Below are 16,527 nucleotides of genomic sequence, written 5' to 3'. Positions count from 1 at the left end.
TCAGACACAATCCAATTGATCTAGTTTAAACAACAGCTCATTCATTTCTGTCTTTCATTTCTCAGCAAGTACTTACAGCACGTGTGTGTGTGTAGAGTGTTTCCCAGGATACAGAGCGAGAAAGAAGCACAGGAGAAGCCCGAAGGTCGAGTGTGTCTGGTTAAATACCCAGTGAACGAAACAATGAGCTATAGGCCCAGAAAATAATTACTTCTCCGCACCACAGTGCCTGGCAAACGGCCCTGGGTGAGACAGTACTCAGGAAACACTGGCTGGACCAGGAAACAGTCAAGCAAATGCAGGAGCGAAGGCCAGAAAGGGCTGAGATGCACACTGTGGTCACCACTGCTATCGGCACCTTCGGTGACAATAGAACTATGGGGCAGCTGACTTTCCCCAGCACCAAAATGCCCACAACAACACAGGGATCTCAGGCTCACGTCCCCTCACTCAGACCACAGTGACCAGGAGAGAATGTGCCCCCAAAGAGATCTGTGCACATGGGCGTCAACTTGGACGTTTTGCATATTTTTCATGTGTTAGTGAAAAAAATAGAGAAAAACAGCAAAGCAAAGGTGTTCGTGGAAGTGAAGACATCTGAACTACATCCCTGGGTAAGCCTCACGATGCCACATCGATACGTGCTCCCAAAGTAAGGAGCTTAGGGTTCCCACTGAAATTGAAGTGGAGGGGACGCAAGCATAGTTCTGATCTCAACGGCCTCAACGGCTGACAGGCCCCCCAGTCCAGATCAAAGCCCAAGCCCACGCCCAGCCCCCAACAGCCTGGCCCACTTGCGTCTCCATCCGACCATTCACAGCTTCTCATCCAGCCCCTCGCCAGCGGGCTCCATCCGCTGATGGCCCTGGAGCTCATGCCTGTGCCGGAGCCACTACTGTCCCCGTCAGCTTCCCTGGTGACTGACCACATGCGGACCCTCCAGCCTGCAAATCTCTCCAGGCAAGAGGAGCCCTAGACGAGGTTCCCAGCACCACCATCTACATGGGCAGGGCAGGGCAGGGGCCATGTGCCCCCTCCCACTGCCTCGTGGCCCCTTCACGTGGGGGAGCTCTGGACGTGGAACTGCAGGAGGGCTGGGGGTCAGTACCCAGCACGAGCAGCTGCAGTCCCCATCAGTTTTATGGGAAAGCCTACCGTGTCTCATTGTGGGGCCAGTTATGCCTGCGGATAAAAGCCACATCCTCCAACCTAGCTGTTCAAGTGAGAGGTGATTGTATTTTGGGGGCCAGGTTGGAGAACATGCCTGATATACGTCTTCTTCCCCAACTGGTTCAGAACTCAAGGTCAGGGAAGATGGGAGCTTTTTACTGACCCCCTCGGACACTCCCAACAGTTGAGATCATTCCTTTTATTTCTAAGGAACCCCTCAGAGGACGCATGAACCTCATGGTCTAGAACGGAGGTGTGGGAAGGGTTGTTGCTAAGCCAAACAGAACACCCATCACACCCTGCAAAGGTTAAATGGACCAGGTGTAAATCACAAGCACGCTATTCGAGGTGCCGAGGCAGGGGCTTCTATTCGACGATTATTCCAGTTTGCACTGTCTTCCTGCCCTGTATCTGTGTGGGTGTGAGTTGTTTCTCTCTGTGTGGGTGTGAGTTGTTTCTCCCTCAGACAGTGGGTATGTTGGTCCTTGCTTTTCCCAGCTTCCTCCCCAGCACCTAGGACAGCGCCAGGCACTCAGCGGGGACTCGGTAAACATTCCCTGAGAGAAGGCAGGCATTTTTGGACACAGAACTCCTCCAAGAAACCTTCACTCCGCTGGGAAGATGACAGTGAGGGTTGCCATGGAAACCAGAGGTGTTACCGCTGCTCTGCTCTGCAGCAGTCCCATTATGTCCCCCATAAAAATCCCGCTCAGGTTTGTCAGGTCCTGGCATGAATCCACCAGCTGGCAGGAAAGCCAGCAGCAAGGCACAGGTGTGAGGCCAGGGCTGCATCCCACCTCGGCGGGATGCTTGCAGCAGGAAGGCTTGTGTGGGTCATTTGGTGCTCTAGGTGAACTCTGACAGGGATCCTCCCAGAAGCCTAGTTGGTGCTTAGACACGTGCTATCTGTATGGTGGGTGATGGCGGCTCCACTTCTCTGCTCCTTTCACAGCCAAGCACCTTGAAAGAGCGGTCCATTCGTATTGTCCCAGCCTCCTGTTCTGGCTTTCGGCCGCAGCCTCTTCCCCAAACCTGCTCGGGTCGTCAATGACATCCCGGTAGTGAAAAAACAAGACACTTCCCAGTCCTCACTTGATTGAACTCAAGGACTATTAGACATGGTTGGCCACCCCCTCTTCTTGGACCCCATTTCTCTTGGCTTTCCTGACTTCCGCATTCTCCTGGGTGTCTCTGACCTGTGAATACTAGAATTCCTTACGGCACTGTCCTGATACGCCTTCCGTCTCTGTCTTCTCTCCGTAGGTTCCTTCATCAATCCCCGTCTTTACTTATCATCTCCAGCCCAAACTTTCGCCTGAGATTAGACCTACACTGGTGACTGCCCTCTGACATCTCCATCCCAGGGTCTCAAAGGCATCTGTAAGCTGCCAAGACCAAAAATAACTCGGATTTTTTTTTTGTTTTTTTCTTTTTTTCTTTTTATTGGGGAAGGGGAACAGGACTTTATTGGGGAACAATGTGTACTTCCAGGCCTTTTTTTCCAAGTCAAGTTGTTGTCCTTTCAGTCTTAGTTGTGGAGGGCGCAGCTCAGCTCCAGGTCCAGTTGCGGGTTGCTAGTTGCAGGGGGCGCAGCCCACCATCCCCTGCGGAAATCCAATAGGCAACCTTGTGGTTGAGAGGATGTACTCCAACCAACTGAGCCACCTGGGAGGCAGCTCAGCTCAAGGTGCCGTGTTCAATTTTAGTTGCAGGGGGCGCTGCCCACCATCCCATGTGGGACTTGATGAATTGAACTGGCAACCTTGTGGTTAAGAGCCCACTGGCCCATGTGGGAATCGAACCGGCAGCCTTCGGTGTTAGGAGCACAGAGCTCTAACTGCCTGAGCCACCAGGCTGGCCCTCGGATTTTTTCTTAAACCTCAATGTTCCTCTCTCTCATCGCAAGAAATATAAGGTCTGACAATTAAGTTTGTGAACTTGTTGCAATGATGTTGCTAACTTTTTCTGATATCAAAGGGATTATTCATTAACTTTTTCTGATATCAGAGGGATTATTCATTATGAATTTGTACCAACTGGACACACAGTTAACCAAGTTTACTATTTGGAAGTGCTGAAACGGCTGCGTGAAAAAGTTAGACGACCTGAACTTTTCGCCAACAATTCATGGCTCTTGCATCACGACAACGCACCAGCTCTCTTGGCACTGTCTGTGAGGGAGGTTTTAGCCATTAAACAAATAACTGTATTGGAACACCCTCCCTACGCACCTGATGTGGCCCCCAATGACTTCTTTCTTTACCCAAAGATAAAGGAAATATTGAAAGGAAGACATTTTGATGACATTCAGGACATCAAGGGTAATACGACGACAGCTCTGATGGCCATTCCAGAAAAAGAGTTCCAAAATTGCTTTGAAGGGTGGACTAGGCGCTGGCGTCGGTGCATGGCTTCCCAAGGGGAGTCCTTCGAAGGTGACCACAGTGATATTCAGCAATGAGGTGTGTAGCACTTTGTCTGTGATGAGTTCGCGAACCTAATTGTCTGGCCTCGTAGCAGCACATTCATCCCGTTGCTCACCGTAAATGTAGGCATCATCCTCAATGGGTGTTTTTCCCTTAAACCCACTCCCATTCCATCAGCACGTCCTGCTGGTCACCCCTCATTCATTCCTCAGTTCCACAGATACATGTGGAGCCTGTAGGATCGTCAGGCAGACCTAAATCCTGGGAAACTGGCCTTCACTCTGGCCCTGAGTGAGGAGCAAGTGTGCAGCCCAATCAGACAGACAGGTAGCAGTGGCAGAGGGAGCTTCTGATTCCCGGGAGTACATCACTCTGCAAGGGGGTCCCAGACGTAGCCACGGACGTCCTGGGGGAACTCTGGGCACCCTGCGAGGCCACAGCACATCTGCGAACAGGCTGTGCTGTCTCCCAGTCCCAGGAACGTTGCATGCACCTTCCTGCAATCCTTGCTACCAGAGTCACCAGGTAGCCTCTCGTTCTATCCACTGCGTCTGTCCGTCAAGCATATCATTGGTGTGACACCAACCCCACAAGCACCTACGGTGTGCCAGGAACTGTCTGAAGCATTGTGGATAAATCAGTGAACAAAGCAGAAAGTCCCTGCCCTCGTGAACTAACTGCCTAGCTGGGGAAGGCAGAATAGAATGTTACAAAAAAAGACAAACAAACAAGGTGGCTCCTGATAGCCTCGTGTGATATGAAGAAAATCAGAGTTTTCGGATCAAGGATGAAGGTGGAGCTGCTCCAGGTAATGCCCTGCAAGGGCTGCACGTGACCCCCCAGCCCACCTCCCATGCTCCTGCCACCCTTGCTTCGCCCGCTTTTTGATCATCAAATGCCCTGTCCCCTGAGCTCTGCACATGCTGCCCTGTACAAGTGTTTGTCACTCAGGTCTCGACTTAGTGACACTCCCTTGGAGGCACCTCCCCAAACCCCCAAGTAAAGCAGGCCCCTGCCATCCTTTAGTAGAGCACCTGGTTCCTGTGTAGCCCTTGCCGCCGTGAGGACCTGCGGAGTCATTGGTGCGTGCACTTGGATTTTATTTATGTAAGTCCATGAGGACCAAAGCCAAAACTATTGGCAGCACCCAGCCAGGCCGGGCCACAGTGCCGGGTACAGAAGGCGCCCTGGGCAGGGATCTGCTGACACAACCAATCCACTCGCTAATTGTTGAAAATGACTGCACCCATGAACAAAAAAAACAATAAAAGACAGAACGAACAAAAGAAACGGGCAAGTGGCTTAATTTTGCTGGGCTCCAGGGTTTTAGCAATGAGTGACCAAAATCACATGTCTGGGAGTGTTCCTATAGGATAAAAAGGTCAGTGGTTCTAAGAAACACATCGTCCAGTTGGCACATAAAAAAAACTACTCAATACGCGTTTTCAAAAGCCTCTATTCAGCAAATACTCACTGAACATCAACTTTGTACAGAACAATTTTGAGACCGTTTAGAAGGAGATGTTAGTAGCATCAAAATACAGCAATAAGCCTCCTTCTAATAACAGAGGAAATAAACACAGGCCTAGAATTTCTTTCTTCTCTTCTTTTTCTTTGCCTCTCTGGAAAAATCTAAGCTCAGTCTTTTAAAAGATGTTATGTCTGTCAATAGAAGTGTGGATGTAAAAGCACTCAGGCCCCGGCCCAAATCCATTACCACTTGTGTGACCTTAGGCAAAAGCAATAAACCTTCCCCAACATCAGCTCCTTGTGAGAGGTGCTGTGAGAATTAAAAAGATCACAGCCAAGAGCTGCTTAGCAGTGGTCAGGGCCAAGCAAGGCAAGGCCGAAGCTATAATAAAACACAGCAGGCACTCCAACCTCTAGAAGCTTCCGGGACCAGCCAGTCACACCCAGTTCCTCCTGTCCCAACATGCCTGGGGCTAAGCCCCCTCCAATGTGACAAAAGTCAAGGAGCCTGATAAAATCATCAAAGGAAACTTCCCTTCCTCAAGTCCTTCTGTCAGAGGCAGACTCTGAATAAATAGCGTAAAAGAGAAAAGACCAAGCAAAACAAGGAAATGCTCTTTGTCAAAAATATAACATAATATTAAAATATAATACTGGGTCTTGTGTTGGTTTTTGCTCCAAAGGACGCATTAGAACTAGTGGTCTGGCTAGGTCTTATTTTCGGGGAAACACGGTATATAGATGATGTATTACAGAATTGTACACTTGAAACCTATGTAACTTTACTAACCATTGTCACCCCAATAAACTTTAATTTAAAAAAAAAAAAAATAATAAATAAATAAATAAATAAATAAATAAATAAATAAATAAATAAATCCTCGACTGATTTCTCTCACTTAACATAATGTTCTCTAGGTCCATCCATATCGTTGCAAATGTTAAGATTTCATTCTTCTTTATGGCCGAGTAATACTCCATTGTATAAATGTACCACAGTTTCTGGGGTTATCTCTTTGTGAGGGGTATAAATGTCTAACTATTACAGTGTTTCGTACTGAAACTAACAATAATATATATATATATTTTTTAATCCTCAAGGGGCAGCCGGTTAGCTCAGTTGGTTAGAGCATGGTGCTCTTAACAACAAGGTTGCCGGTTCAATCCCCACATAGGCCACTGTGAGCTGTGCCTTTCACAACTAGATTGAACTACTTGACTTGGCTCTGATGGGTCCTGGAAAAACATACTTAAATAAATAAAAGTTTAAAGTAAATAGATAGATAGATAGATAGATAGATAGATAGATAGATAGATAAATAAATCCTCGAGACAGAGCAAAGTAATAGCTCTGATGGGTCTTAGAAATGAGATGGTTGGCCAGCCCGGTGGCTCAGGTGTTTTGAGTGCCCTGCTCCTAATGCAGAGGTCAGAGGTTGGATTTCCACATGGGCCAGGGAGCTGCGCCCTCTACAGCTAAGATTGTGAACAACAGCTCTCCCTGGAGCTGGGCTGCCAGAGCAGCTGGAGGTTGGCGTGAGCTGCGGTGAGCTGCCATGGGCTGCTGTGAGCAACCAACCGACGACCGGCGACCGACTGCCTCAGCCGGGGGGAGCACAAGGCTCATAATACCAGCCTGGGCCAGGGAGCTGTGTCCTACACAACTACTGAGAAACAACGGCTTGAACCGGAGTGGGCAGGGGGCCAAAGAAGGGGGGGAAAATGAGATGGCAAGCAAGTCACCTAAATGGCATTCTTAGAGTCCCAGAGAACCCTCCTGTAAGAATTATAAATGGAGTAAATGATTTGCTAGAGGAAAAAACAAAAAAGCTATTTTTAGTGAGGAGACTATCACAGATTTCCATGCCTACTAAGTCCCTGACCTTCGGAGTGACATTTTCTTTCTGGGAGCTCCTAAGCTTGACCATGAGTCCAGACAGAATGAGGAAAAGTAATCAACAATGCTATGATTAAAAAAAATACATCTCCATGTCCCTAAAACGAGCATCCAGCCAGCATGTCTGAAGCAGAATTGGCGTTAAATAAATGGGGGGATGCTGCAGGCAGCGGAAGCTGGGAGAGGCAGAGGAAGGAGACAAGCCAGGCCCTCTCAGGTCATGCTTAGTAATCAATGTGAAACACTCTTCAGGCAAAACAGAATGGGCTCCCAAGGAGAAATCAAAACAAAATTCCAGAGCAACTAAGTGATTTACAAGAAAAACAAAGACAGGAGAAGGAACACTTCCTTTTTTAAAGCACTAACTACTCTGGTCAGAAGACTACAGAATACAGTCTTCTTGCAAATTACGCATCTAGGTGCTGAGGACACAAACCAAATCCTTTCACTCGACGCAGCATATTCATGGTTTGGAAGGAAACTGACTGTGAGCTCGGAACACTTTGATAATCACATGCTCATGCCACTTAATATAATACGAGACATTCATGAGTCTCTGTGAGGAATGACCCCCTTCTTCCCCGCTATCTGCTTCCCCCCTCCTCCCTCTTGGACAGTGTGGCAAATTTTAATTTGTCACCCTTGGCATGCTGATTCGGGAAGTAAACTAAAAGGAAAGATCATATCCAAATGGCTGCACGAAACTCAGTTAGCCAAGCCACAACACCCTGGCACCCTCAGATGGATGAACGAGGCCCAGCTCACAGCTGGGTGCGAGGTCAGCCCTGCCCTTAGGAAGTGAAAGGCCTGGCCCACAAGTGGGTACTCAGCCAGGAAGGAGCACCCATTCAAGCCTGATGTAGGTCCCTCTCGGCTTAGAACACCCAACCAGCTTGCCAAGTGCTCTGAGGCAGACACGAGAACTTTCCTCTCAGGCCAGTGGGGAGACGCCCCTATGGAAGTGGCAGTGCTCTGTTTCTGGTACTATCTTGGGTCCCTTTCTAGACAGAGCGGACGCCAATCCCAAGTTCCAGGGGCGCAGGGACCACACGTCACTCCCCAGGTCTCAGTTTCAGTTGCTGCCTGCAATGAATGTCCTTGAGAAAGACTCAAAGAGGTGCTGGTCACCTCGGAAGCTTCTCTTTTGTATCTGCTCACCCCCCTGTATAGCCGACCAGGCTCAGAGGCAACATAGGTGTAAAAACGCATTGAACTTTATGGTATCTCAAGGAGGTAGGTTTTAGTTTCCCCAGTGGGGAGATGAGGAAACCAAGACTCAGAGAATATTTGTGAAACATAATGTGCTTGAGATTAAATACTGGGAAAGCTCAAGTCCTGTCACTTACTAGACGTGTGACTATGGCTAAACCTCTTCGCCGTAGCCAAGCATCAGATTCTTTAAGTGTCAAATCCTGAAAATAAGAGGCCCTGCCCAAGAGACCAGCATGAGGACTAAATTAACTAAGGGGTGGAGAAGAGACCGTGTATTTTTAATTGCTGTGCAAATACGAGGTATTCTGTAAAAATACAAGGTGCTAGGGCTTCTCAGCGTCTCAGAACTCCAAATCCACAGAAATTACTCCCCGGGGAGGAGTGAGCACGTGAAGCTGTGCATAAGGAATCTCGAATCAGAAAGTTTGCTGTACATGGAATCCAGTTTGAGGGATTCCCAAGTGGCCCTGTTACATCAGCATAATGAGAAAGCAAAGAAAGTAAAAATAAAACTCTGCTGTAACTAATGAGAAGCCAATCTGTTCGGGTGGCGCATTTGGCATGAATGGATCTTCCAAAGCTCTCTGCCCCCGATTCAGCACCAAATGCTCTCATGAAGGTGGACCCCTCTCACTCTTCCTCTATCTGGACATTTCTGCAGCCTCTGGTTCTACGAGCAGCTGGAACGGTTAGATGCTCTCTCCCTTCCCACTCACTCAATCAATCAATCAATCAATCAATTAATCAATAACCAGCGAAACCCAGAGCCCTGGGGAATCATCTGAGATTTTCCCCTATGTAGGGTAGATGTTGAGGAAAATTTGCCTTCATTGGTTTGTGTGAGCTTTTGTCTATTAGTTTTTATCTGTTCCTGTACGTGAGGTGATTTCTGTGCTGTGATCAGGGGTTGAGTAAATTTCCCCATTGGTCTCATTAGGGGAGATATGAGAAGAGGTTGCTTTCTTGGTCTCATTCTCCCGAGCAGGGGAGATAGCAGATGATGTTTGTTGTTATGTCCGTGTTATAAGGTGATGGTTAGCTTAGGGTTAAAGAAATTCTTGATCAGGGATTGAGAGAATTCCCTCTTTGTTCTGCCTGTTTCGCCCACATCAGCAGGTGAAGTGAAGAAATAGCTAAGTTATATCAGGACGGCGTGACAGGCACGTCGCCAGGCTTTGGAAGACCTTGGGCTGAAGGCCCCAAACTAGAACAGTAGATGTTGCTTATCTGGATGAATTGGCCCTTTGGCCGGATGGGCAGCATTCACATGAGTAACTGCTGGACCCTCCCGGAACTGGCCATTCCCGGAGAGGGAGGCGGGAACAAGAAACTTGGCTCTGAGGTACATCTGAGAAAATACATAAGACAGACCTCAGTTGGCAGTGTTATAATAATTATTGTTTCATCACTTGGTCATTTGTCATTGGTGAGTTCTCCTCATTCTAACATTTTGAAGACTCCCAGCAACAGAGCTTACAACACCAGGGGACGTCCTGGCTTCCAGCCGCAAACCTGGGGAGGGCTGGCTGGTTCCCGGCCTCTCCAGTGTTGTTCCCCATGGTTAGCCTTCTTGAGAACTTGCTAGCATCTAGAAAACTTGTATGCAGTTTGCAGCCTACAACATCAAAAGACGTCCTAACTTCTAACAACAACAACAGCAGCAACATTCTTCAGATTGTTAACACCTTGAAAACTTATATGCAGCTTGCAGTTTATAGCATCAGAAGACTCCTTGACTTCTAACAACAAAGACCACAAGACCAACATTCTTGGGAACTTGCAAGCAGTGGTGAGGGAGACGTCTGAGTGTCTCTCAGCTACAGACCTGGCAAGCTTTTGATTTGTGACTTTCCCAGTGCTGTTCTCCCCCAGTTTGGTGAGCTTTTACATCTACTGTAATAGTTACATCCTATAGAGCTTATTATTGCTTTTGGATGCTCCTTACTGATGTTATTTGTGTATTTAGCCAAGTGATTTTTGATCAATAGTAAACATACGTTGGGATCTCTTAAACTTATATGTATGTGTGCTCCTTTGACATGACATTGTTATCAATGTATATAGTTTAGTCTTAACCACCTTTACTTTCTGTCATTAGCCATTCTATTAATTGCCTTTGTGTTTTTCTATTGGGTATTGCTAAATAAATTGATTAAACATTGCTAAATAAATTCGTTAGCCCCATTCTAGCGCGTGTCCCTCCGCCTCCTTTACCCTGCTCATCATTACACTCTACCCTTCAACATCGATACCACACCTCCTCCGCACACATGCACAGTTGTACACCAACCAGTTACCAAGTTCTGTGGGCCCCTCCTGCATAACCCCTTCTTCCCCAAGTCCCCACCCTAAGTCACGCATCTTCTCCTCCTGCAACAGGCTCCCTGGACTGTCCCCGCTAAGCCATTCTCCATTTAAATCCAGAGTCATCACTAAAAACACACATTAACCAGTGTGCTCAATGGCCCTAGTGCTCTACGCTATTTCGAGTCTCCTCTGTTTCAACATGCCTTTCTCCCCCACAGGCTGCCTCTGATGGCAGCGACAGTGTCTGGTTCATCGCCTCGACTATGATTTACACTGAGATGCCTTCAGCATTGTGTTCCCACTGAGGATGGTCTAGGTAATTTGGATAAACTACCCCACTGGGAACAGCTAGAAAAGCTGCACAAAAACAAAATCTGTCCAACAGCATCTGAGAGCTAACAAGGCAGTGAAGAAATATGAGGTCAAGATCTCGGGGAATGAGGAAGCTCGGAAAGGACAGTCCACATTTGGGGCCACTCGGCCTGGAGGCTCATAAACTTAGCGGAATTTTCAACAGAACTGGAGAGATGAAAACTTGAGCTTAAAGACTCTAAGGAGAGGTTACCCTAATAAAATCCCCTGGCCTTTTGGTTGGCACAGATACCTTAGGAGTAAAGGTATATCAATAGACTAGCCCTTGAAGGAATTAGAGGCCTGCTTTGAATGACTCCAACCTTTGCATGGATTGTGGTAACCCATAATTACACCCCTCGTTGCCTGGAAGATCACATCATCCCAGCCCTTAACAATGTCTAGCACATAACCAAAAGTACCCAGGTATCCACGAAAACAAGAAAATATAATCACAAACTAAGAGGAACAACAGATATTAGGCACAGGACAGGGGTAAAGATAATGAAGTTTTCAGGGATTTTAAATTAATTATGTTTAATATGCTTGAGGAAATAAAAGGTAAGACTGAGAATATTAACAGACAACTAGAAATTTGGAAAAAAAGAAACATAAGAAGTCATCTGTACGTATCTGTGGAAAAGAATCTGATTGAGGGATGGTCAACTAGTAGACGGTGACCCCTGTGTGGGCCAGGAGAGAGGTGGGCAGTGCCGCCTCCTGACTGAGCATGGACCCCGGAGCCAGACTGCCTTGGTGCAAAGCCTGGCTTTCTCACTTACTAGCGTGCCCTGGGTAAGCGCCCTAATCTCTCTCAAATCCTCATCTGTGAGATGGTAGAAACAGCAATACCTGCTTCACAGGGCACAAGAGGATTTGAGTTAGTATTTGTTATGTTCGTAGAACCGTGTCTGGCTCTATGTTCCACTGTACTAGGCAGTGCATTGTAAGTATTTGTCAAATAGCTGAGAAGAACTGGATTCAGTTTGGCAAACAACCACAACACGTGGTCTGGCCTCTCTCTCCAGCTGCCTCTTCCTCTACTTTAATGCACTCAGTACCCCAATCCACATATCCGTTGTGCCGAGCTACTTACACTTCCCCAACGTTTCTTGCTATTTCCTATCCATCCTTTCTTCCATCTGAAAAGACTTTTCTCCCTTAATCCACTTGGAAAGCTTCTACCCACGCTTCAGGAATTACTTAAAATATCACCTCCTCTGAGCAGCATTTCCCATTCTCCTGGGCTCCGCTACCTCTGATCTTCCCTTTAGCGTGGTGCTCATAGAAATTGTATGCTCACTTCCATTTACATGTTTGTCTTCCCCAGTGGGTCAGAGCCTCATAACACGAACCATGTCTCATTCATCTCTTTCCCCAAATACCAAGCATAGTGTTCAGTGCATAGCAGTTGTTTGATTATGACTCCTGGCTGACAAATGAATAATTGGATGAATGAATTCGTGAATGAATGAAATATCTTGTGTTCACTCTCATGCCACTGTAGTTAAAACATCCATCACATCCGTAAAAGTATAATGCAAATTAGAATTCTTACTCTTCTAAGGCTTGCAGCATGCTCCCGGGGTCCTCTGAAGACAGAATGTCTATCATTTGGTCATTCAGAGCAAGATCCTCATTCACACCATCAGCTGAGGTAAAGTGGGAGTGTTCCAGCTTGCTCTCATGATGCTGAACCTTGGAGAATTTCAGAAATAACAATTGAGTAGTGAATGTCACATACTGGAAAAGTCATAAGGGAAGGCAGGGATCTCTTGTCAGAGAACCTGGCTGGTCCCACCATTTATGAGCAGGGTAAACTCAGGCAAGACATTGCACTTCCTTGAGCCTCTATTTTCTCATTAAAAAAGGGGGATCATAATTCTAGTAACCCTGCACAGAGATGTGTAGATGAAACAAAGCAATGAGTGGAAAGACCACTGCAACCTGTAAAGACCTATACAAATATTTCACCATCACCACCATCATCACTATCACCATCATCACCACCTTCATCACCATCATCGCCACCATCATTACCACCATCACCATCACCATCACCACCTCCATCATCACCACATCATCACCATCATCACCACCATCAACACCATCACCACCATCATCACTATCACCATCATCACCATCACCATCACCATCATATCACCACCATTACCATCATCACCATCATCAATGTCATTATCACCATCATCACCACCATCACCATCACCACCTCCATCATCACCACATCATCACCATCATCACCACATCATCACCATCATCACCACCATCAACACCTTCATCACCATCATCACCACCATCATCACCATCATCACCACCATCACCACCATCATCTCCACCTTCGTCACCACCACCATGACCACCACCATAATATAGAGGAAAATTACAGTTGGCAGATGGACTTCAACATCATGGATCTGGCTGGTTTCTAATCAGAATACAGAATTGTAAGATGGAAGTGACATCAGCAATAACTGAGCCCCACCTCTGACTGGATAGATGACATATCTATTTTGTCCCTAATATTAATTCTGCAGAAATGAGTGATAACTATAGCTGACATTTAAGAATTCCTGACCCTGTGCCTCATATGTATTATATCATGAAACTGTCACAACAATATGAGTTGCTGCCATCACTTTACGTATAAGAAAACTGAAGCTCATGGAGGTGAAGTAACATTATCTAAGCTCACGCAGCTCATAAAGAGCCAGGTAGGTATCTGATCCTAAGTCGATCTAAAACCAAATACTGCCTTCTGTTTTATAACACGTTGTCTCACTGGTTGCCACCATGCTGGCAAAAATAAAGAGATATTCTGTGATGCAGAGTTCATTCTGTGATGCAGGAATAAAAAATACTGCAAGGGTCTTCCGACCTTAAATTAAATTCACTCTTTGCTTTTCTCTCCACAGTTGTAATGATCAGCCTGTATTCTACAGGAAGAGAATCCTGCTCCTTCATCAAAGTGAAGGTGAGTTTTGTTCTTCTGTGACTGATGACAGCTTTGGAAGAGTAAGTAGAATGTCTAATTAGATGGCCATTTTCCTTCTCACTTTTGCCTGCCAAGGAGACTGTGGGCTGACTTCACATTGAAATGACAAGTCTCTCCTCTAGGAAGCAGAAACAAAATAAACATTAGGACAGACTTCCAGCCTCCAGAGAGAGGGGGCCCCCAGAAGCCAGGTCCCAGCCTAAGTTTGGCCACATGAAGCAAGTTGTTTAATTTCATGGGTGTCAGTTTCCACCATCACCACCACCTGAGACCAGGATCCAAATGCAAGTAGTTTATTTGGGAAGTTCCCTCAGGAAATAATGGTAGGCGGGTGGGGAAGTGAGGCAGGATGCAAAGGCAGCCAGTCAGGTCACCACTGTGGGAGCCTAGAGCTTCATCCCACTTGAAACTCTGGGAACAGGGTAGACCTAGCCTCAGGGTCATCCACCTGAGCAGAGAAGCAGCTGGGGTATTTATATACCGTGTTTCCCTGAAAATAAGACCTGGCCAGACAATCAGCTCTAATGCGTCTTTTGGAGCAAAAATTAGTATAAGACCCAGTCTTATTTCACTATAAGACCCAGTGTTATTTTACTATAAGACTGGGTATAATATAATATAATGTAATATCAGGTATAATATAACATAACATAATACCGGGTCTTATATTAATTTTTGCTCCAAAAGACGCATTCGAGCTGATGGTCTGGCTAGGTCTTATTTTTGGGGAAACACGGTCTATATTGAGGATGATATTGTTAGCTGAGGCGTGGGGAATAAGAGAGAAAGAGCAACGTCAAGTGGACAAATTATGAGTTCAGTTTTAGGCTTTTGAATGTGAGATGCTGTTAAGAGATCTTTAGGGGGATGTAAGTGGTAACTGGAAACATGGATTGGAAGACCAGGAGAGAAGCTAAAATTCAACAAAATAGATGGGAGAGTCCTCTGAATCAACGTGTTGTGTGAATTGCAGAGATGCCTGAGATCAGTGACGGAGAGGAGACGCAGGACAGAATGCAGAAAGCTGCGTGAAGGAGGCTGAGGAGGGCAGTCGGAGTGCGGGGAAGTGTAAAGAGGAGAAAGACGCTCGATGTTCCTTCAGGTTGCTGGCCCTCGGGGTGACGCGGAGACACAGCAGCTCCCACCCTGCATGCCCTGAAGAATGCTTACTCCCAGCAGGGCCTTCTGGCAGCGGGTCCCACAGAGCTCGTGTCACCCTATGATCTGCCGTCCTGCTTTCCCTCCTCTGTCTGTCCATCCATTGATTGGCCAAGGCTTCGTTCCTACCTTGCCTCATTGACTGAGTGCCTTCTAAGCACCAGACTCCATACCAGGCGATGAGGATTGCTGCAGACACCATCCATTTCCTGCCCATGTCTCCCCTCCCCTCACCCTTGCCACTGCAGTGCCCACCAGCCTGAAATCCACCAGCCAATACTGACACTTCCTTCCCTGAAGGCTCTTGGGGGCCCTCAGAGCCCATGCCAGGGAAATGTTATGCTTCATCTTGACCCCCTCACTCCCTTGTCCTCAACCAATGACCAATGGGACGTGGTGGATCAATACCCCAGCTCCTTCTCTGCTCAGGTGGGTGACCCTGAGGCTATGTCGACACTGTCCCCAGTTTCCATGTAAGATAAAGCTCCAGGTACCCACCTGATCGGCTGCCTCCCCATCCTGCCTCACTTTCCCACTCGCCTACCTTTATTTCCTGGGGTCATTGCTCAAATAAACTACTTGCATTTGGATCCTGGTCTCAGGATGTGCTTCTGGGGGACCCAGACCAAGACAGGAACACAGAGATTGAGGAGTTCACGGAGGGGCCCAACAGATTAGCATGAGTGCTGAGTGGGACCTACCGAGCTAGTGTGGGAACTCGGAGGGAGCCCCTAACTCGGCCAGGAAGTGGCCAGTGAGGACTTCCGGGAGAGACAAGGCCCGAGCTGAGTATTAAAGGATAGGTCAGAATTATGCTCATTGAAGAATGGAGTGGGGATTGAAGCACCAGGGAGAGTGTGGAGAGCCAGGCACTGTCGGGAAATGCCTATCATTGGGACTGTGCTGCTGCCGTGTGAAGCGCAAGTGGCAGGAGAGGTGGGCAGGGGCAGGACCACGGGGGTTTTAAAAGCCATGGGAAGGAGTCCTGGCTTCCGCCTGAGGACAAAGTAAGTCTGCAAAGACTTTTCAGCAGGGGGTGTGGAACAGAACCTGAATTAGGGTGTGGCAAGGATATAAAGCTGGCCACACGGGGGCGCTCAGTTATTCAGCTGCAGTGCAGCGCTTCCTAACCCTGGCCATTTGCTAGAATCATCCAGGGAGCTCTGGAAAACGACTGACAATGGGAGGCAGCCCCAGACATCGGACCAGAGTCTCTGTAGGTGGGCGGACATCCGTGAGCATTTGTCCATGTTGATCCAGGGTCGAGATTGAATTGGAGGACAGACGTCCACCTCACATCTGCCACCAACCAAACGACTCTCTGGGAAGAAGATGCACAGAGACCCACCTGATGTCTGCTGAGCAGGCCTCCCTTCAAACACTGATATCGAACCATGAAGAACAGCGTGAGCCAGGTCAGCACAAGGGAGACCACGAAGGCCACAAAGAACCCCGCTGCATGAAGGCCGTGGTCGGGTAGAACCTACGGGGACGAAAGAGAGCGGACTGGCCTGTGGTCACAC

General features: G+C 47.5%; 1 protein-coding gene across 6 annotated transcripts in view; it reads right to left on the bottom strand.

The window, feature by feature from the left end:
- Window positions 1–16,527, bottom strand: part of EVC2 (EvC ciliary complex subunit 2) — a 96,386-nt gene that overhangs the window by 57,493 nt on the left and 22,366 nt on the right. For 5 of the 6 annotated variants that reach the window (XM_074321171.1, XM_019718017.2, XM_074321175.1 and 2 more), the window contains 2 exons: window positions 16,353–16,487; window positions 12,392–12,531 (listed from right to left, as the gene is read on the bottom strand). In XM_074321171.1, the coding sequence (XP_074177272.1) occupies window positions 12,392–12,531; window positions 16,353–16,487 (275 nt within the window). The remainder of the gene's footprint in view (window positions 1–12,391; window positions 12,532–16,352; window positions 16,488–16,527) is intronic. The other variant, XM_019718018.2, reaches the window with a different exon arrangement.

The sequence above is a fragment of the Rhinolophus sinicus genome, linkage group LG02, assembly GCF_036562045.2.
Source record: "Rhinolophus sinicus isolate RSC01 linkage group LG02, ASM3656204v1, whole genome shotgun sequence".
Taxonomy (NCBI): domain Eukaryota; kingdom Metazoa; phylum Chordata; class Mammalia; order Chiroptera; family Rhinolophidae; genus Rhinolophus; species Rhinolophus sinicus.
Note: the sequence above shows the minus strand (reverse complement) of the source record. Positions and strands in the feature narration are given on the sequence as shown.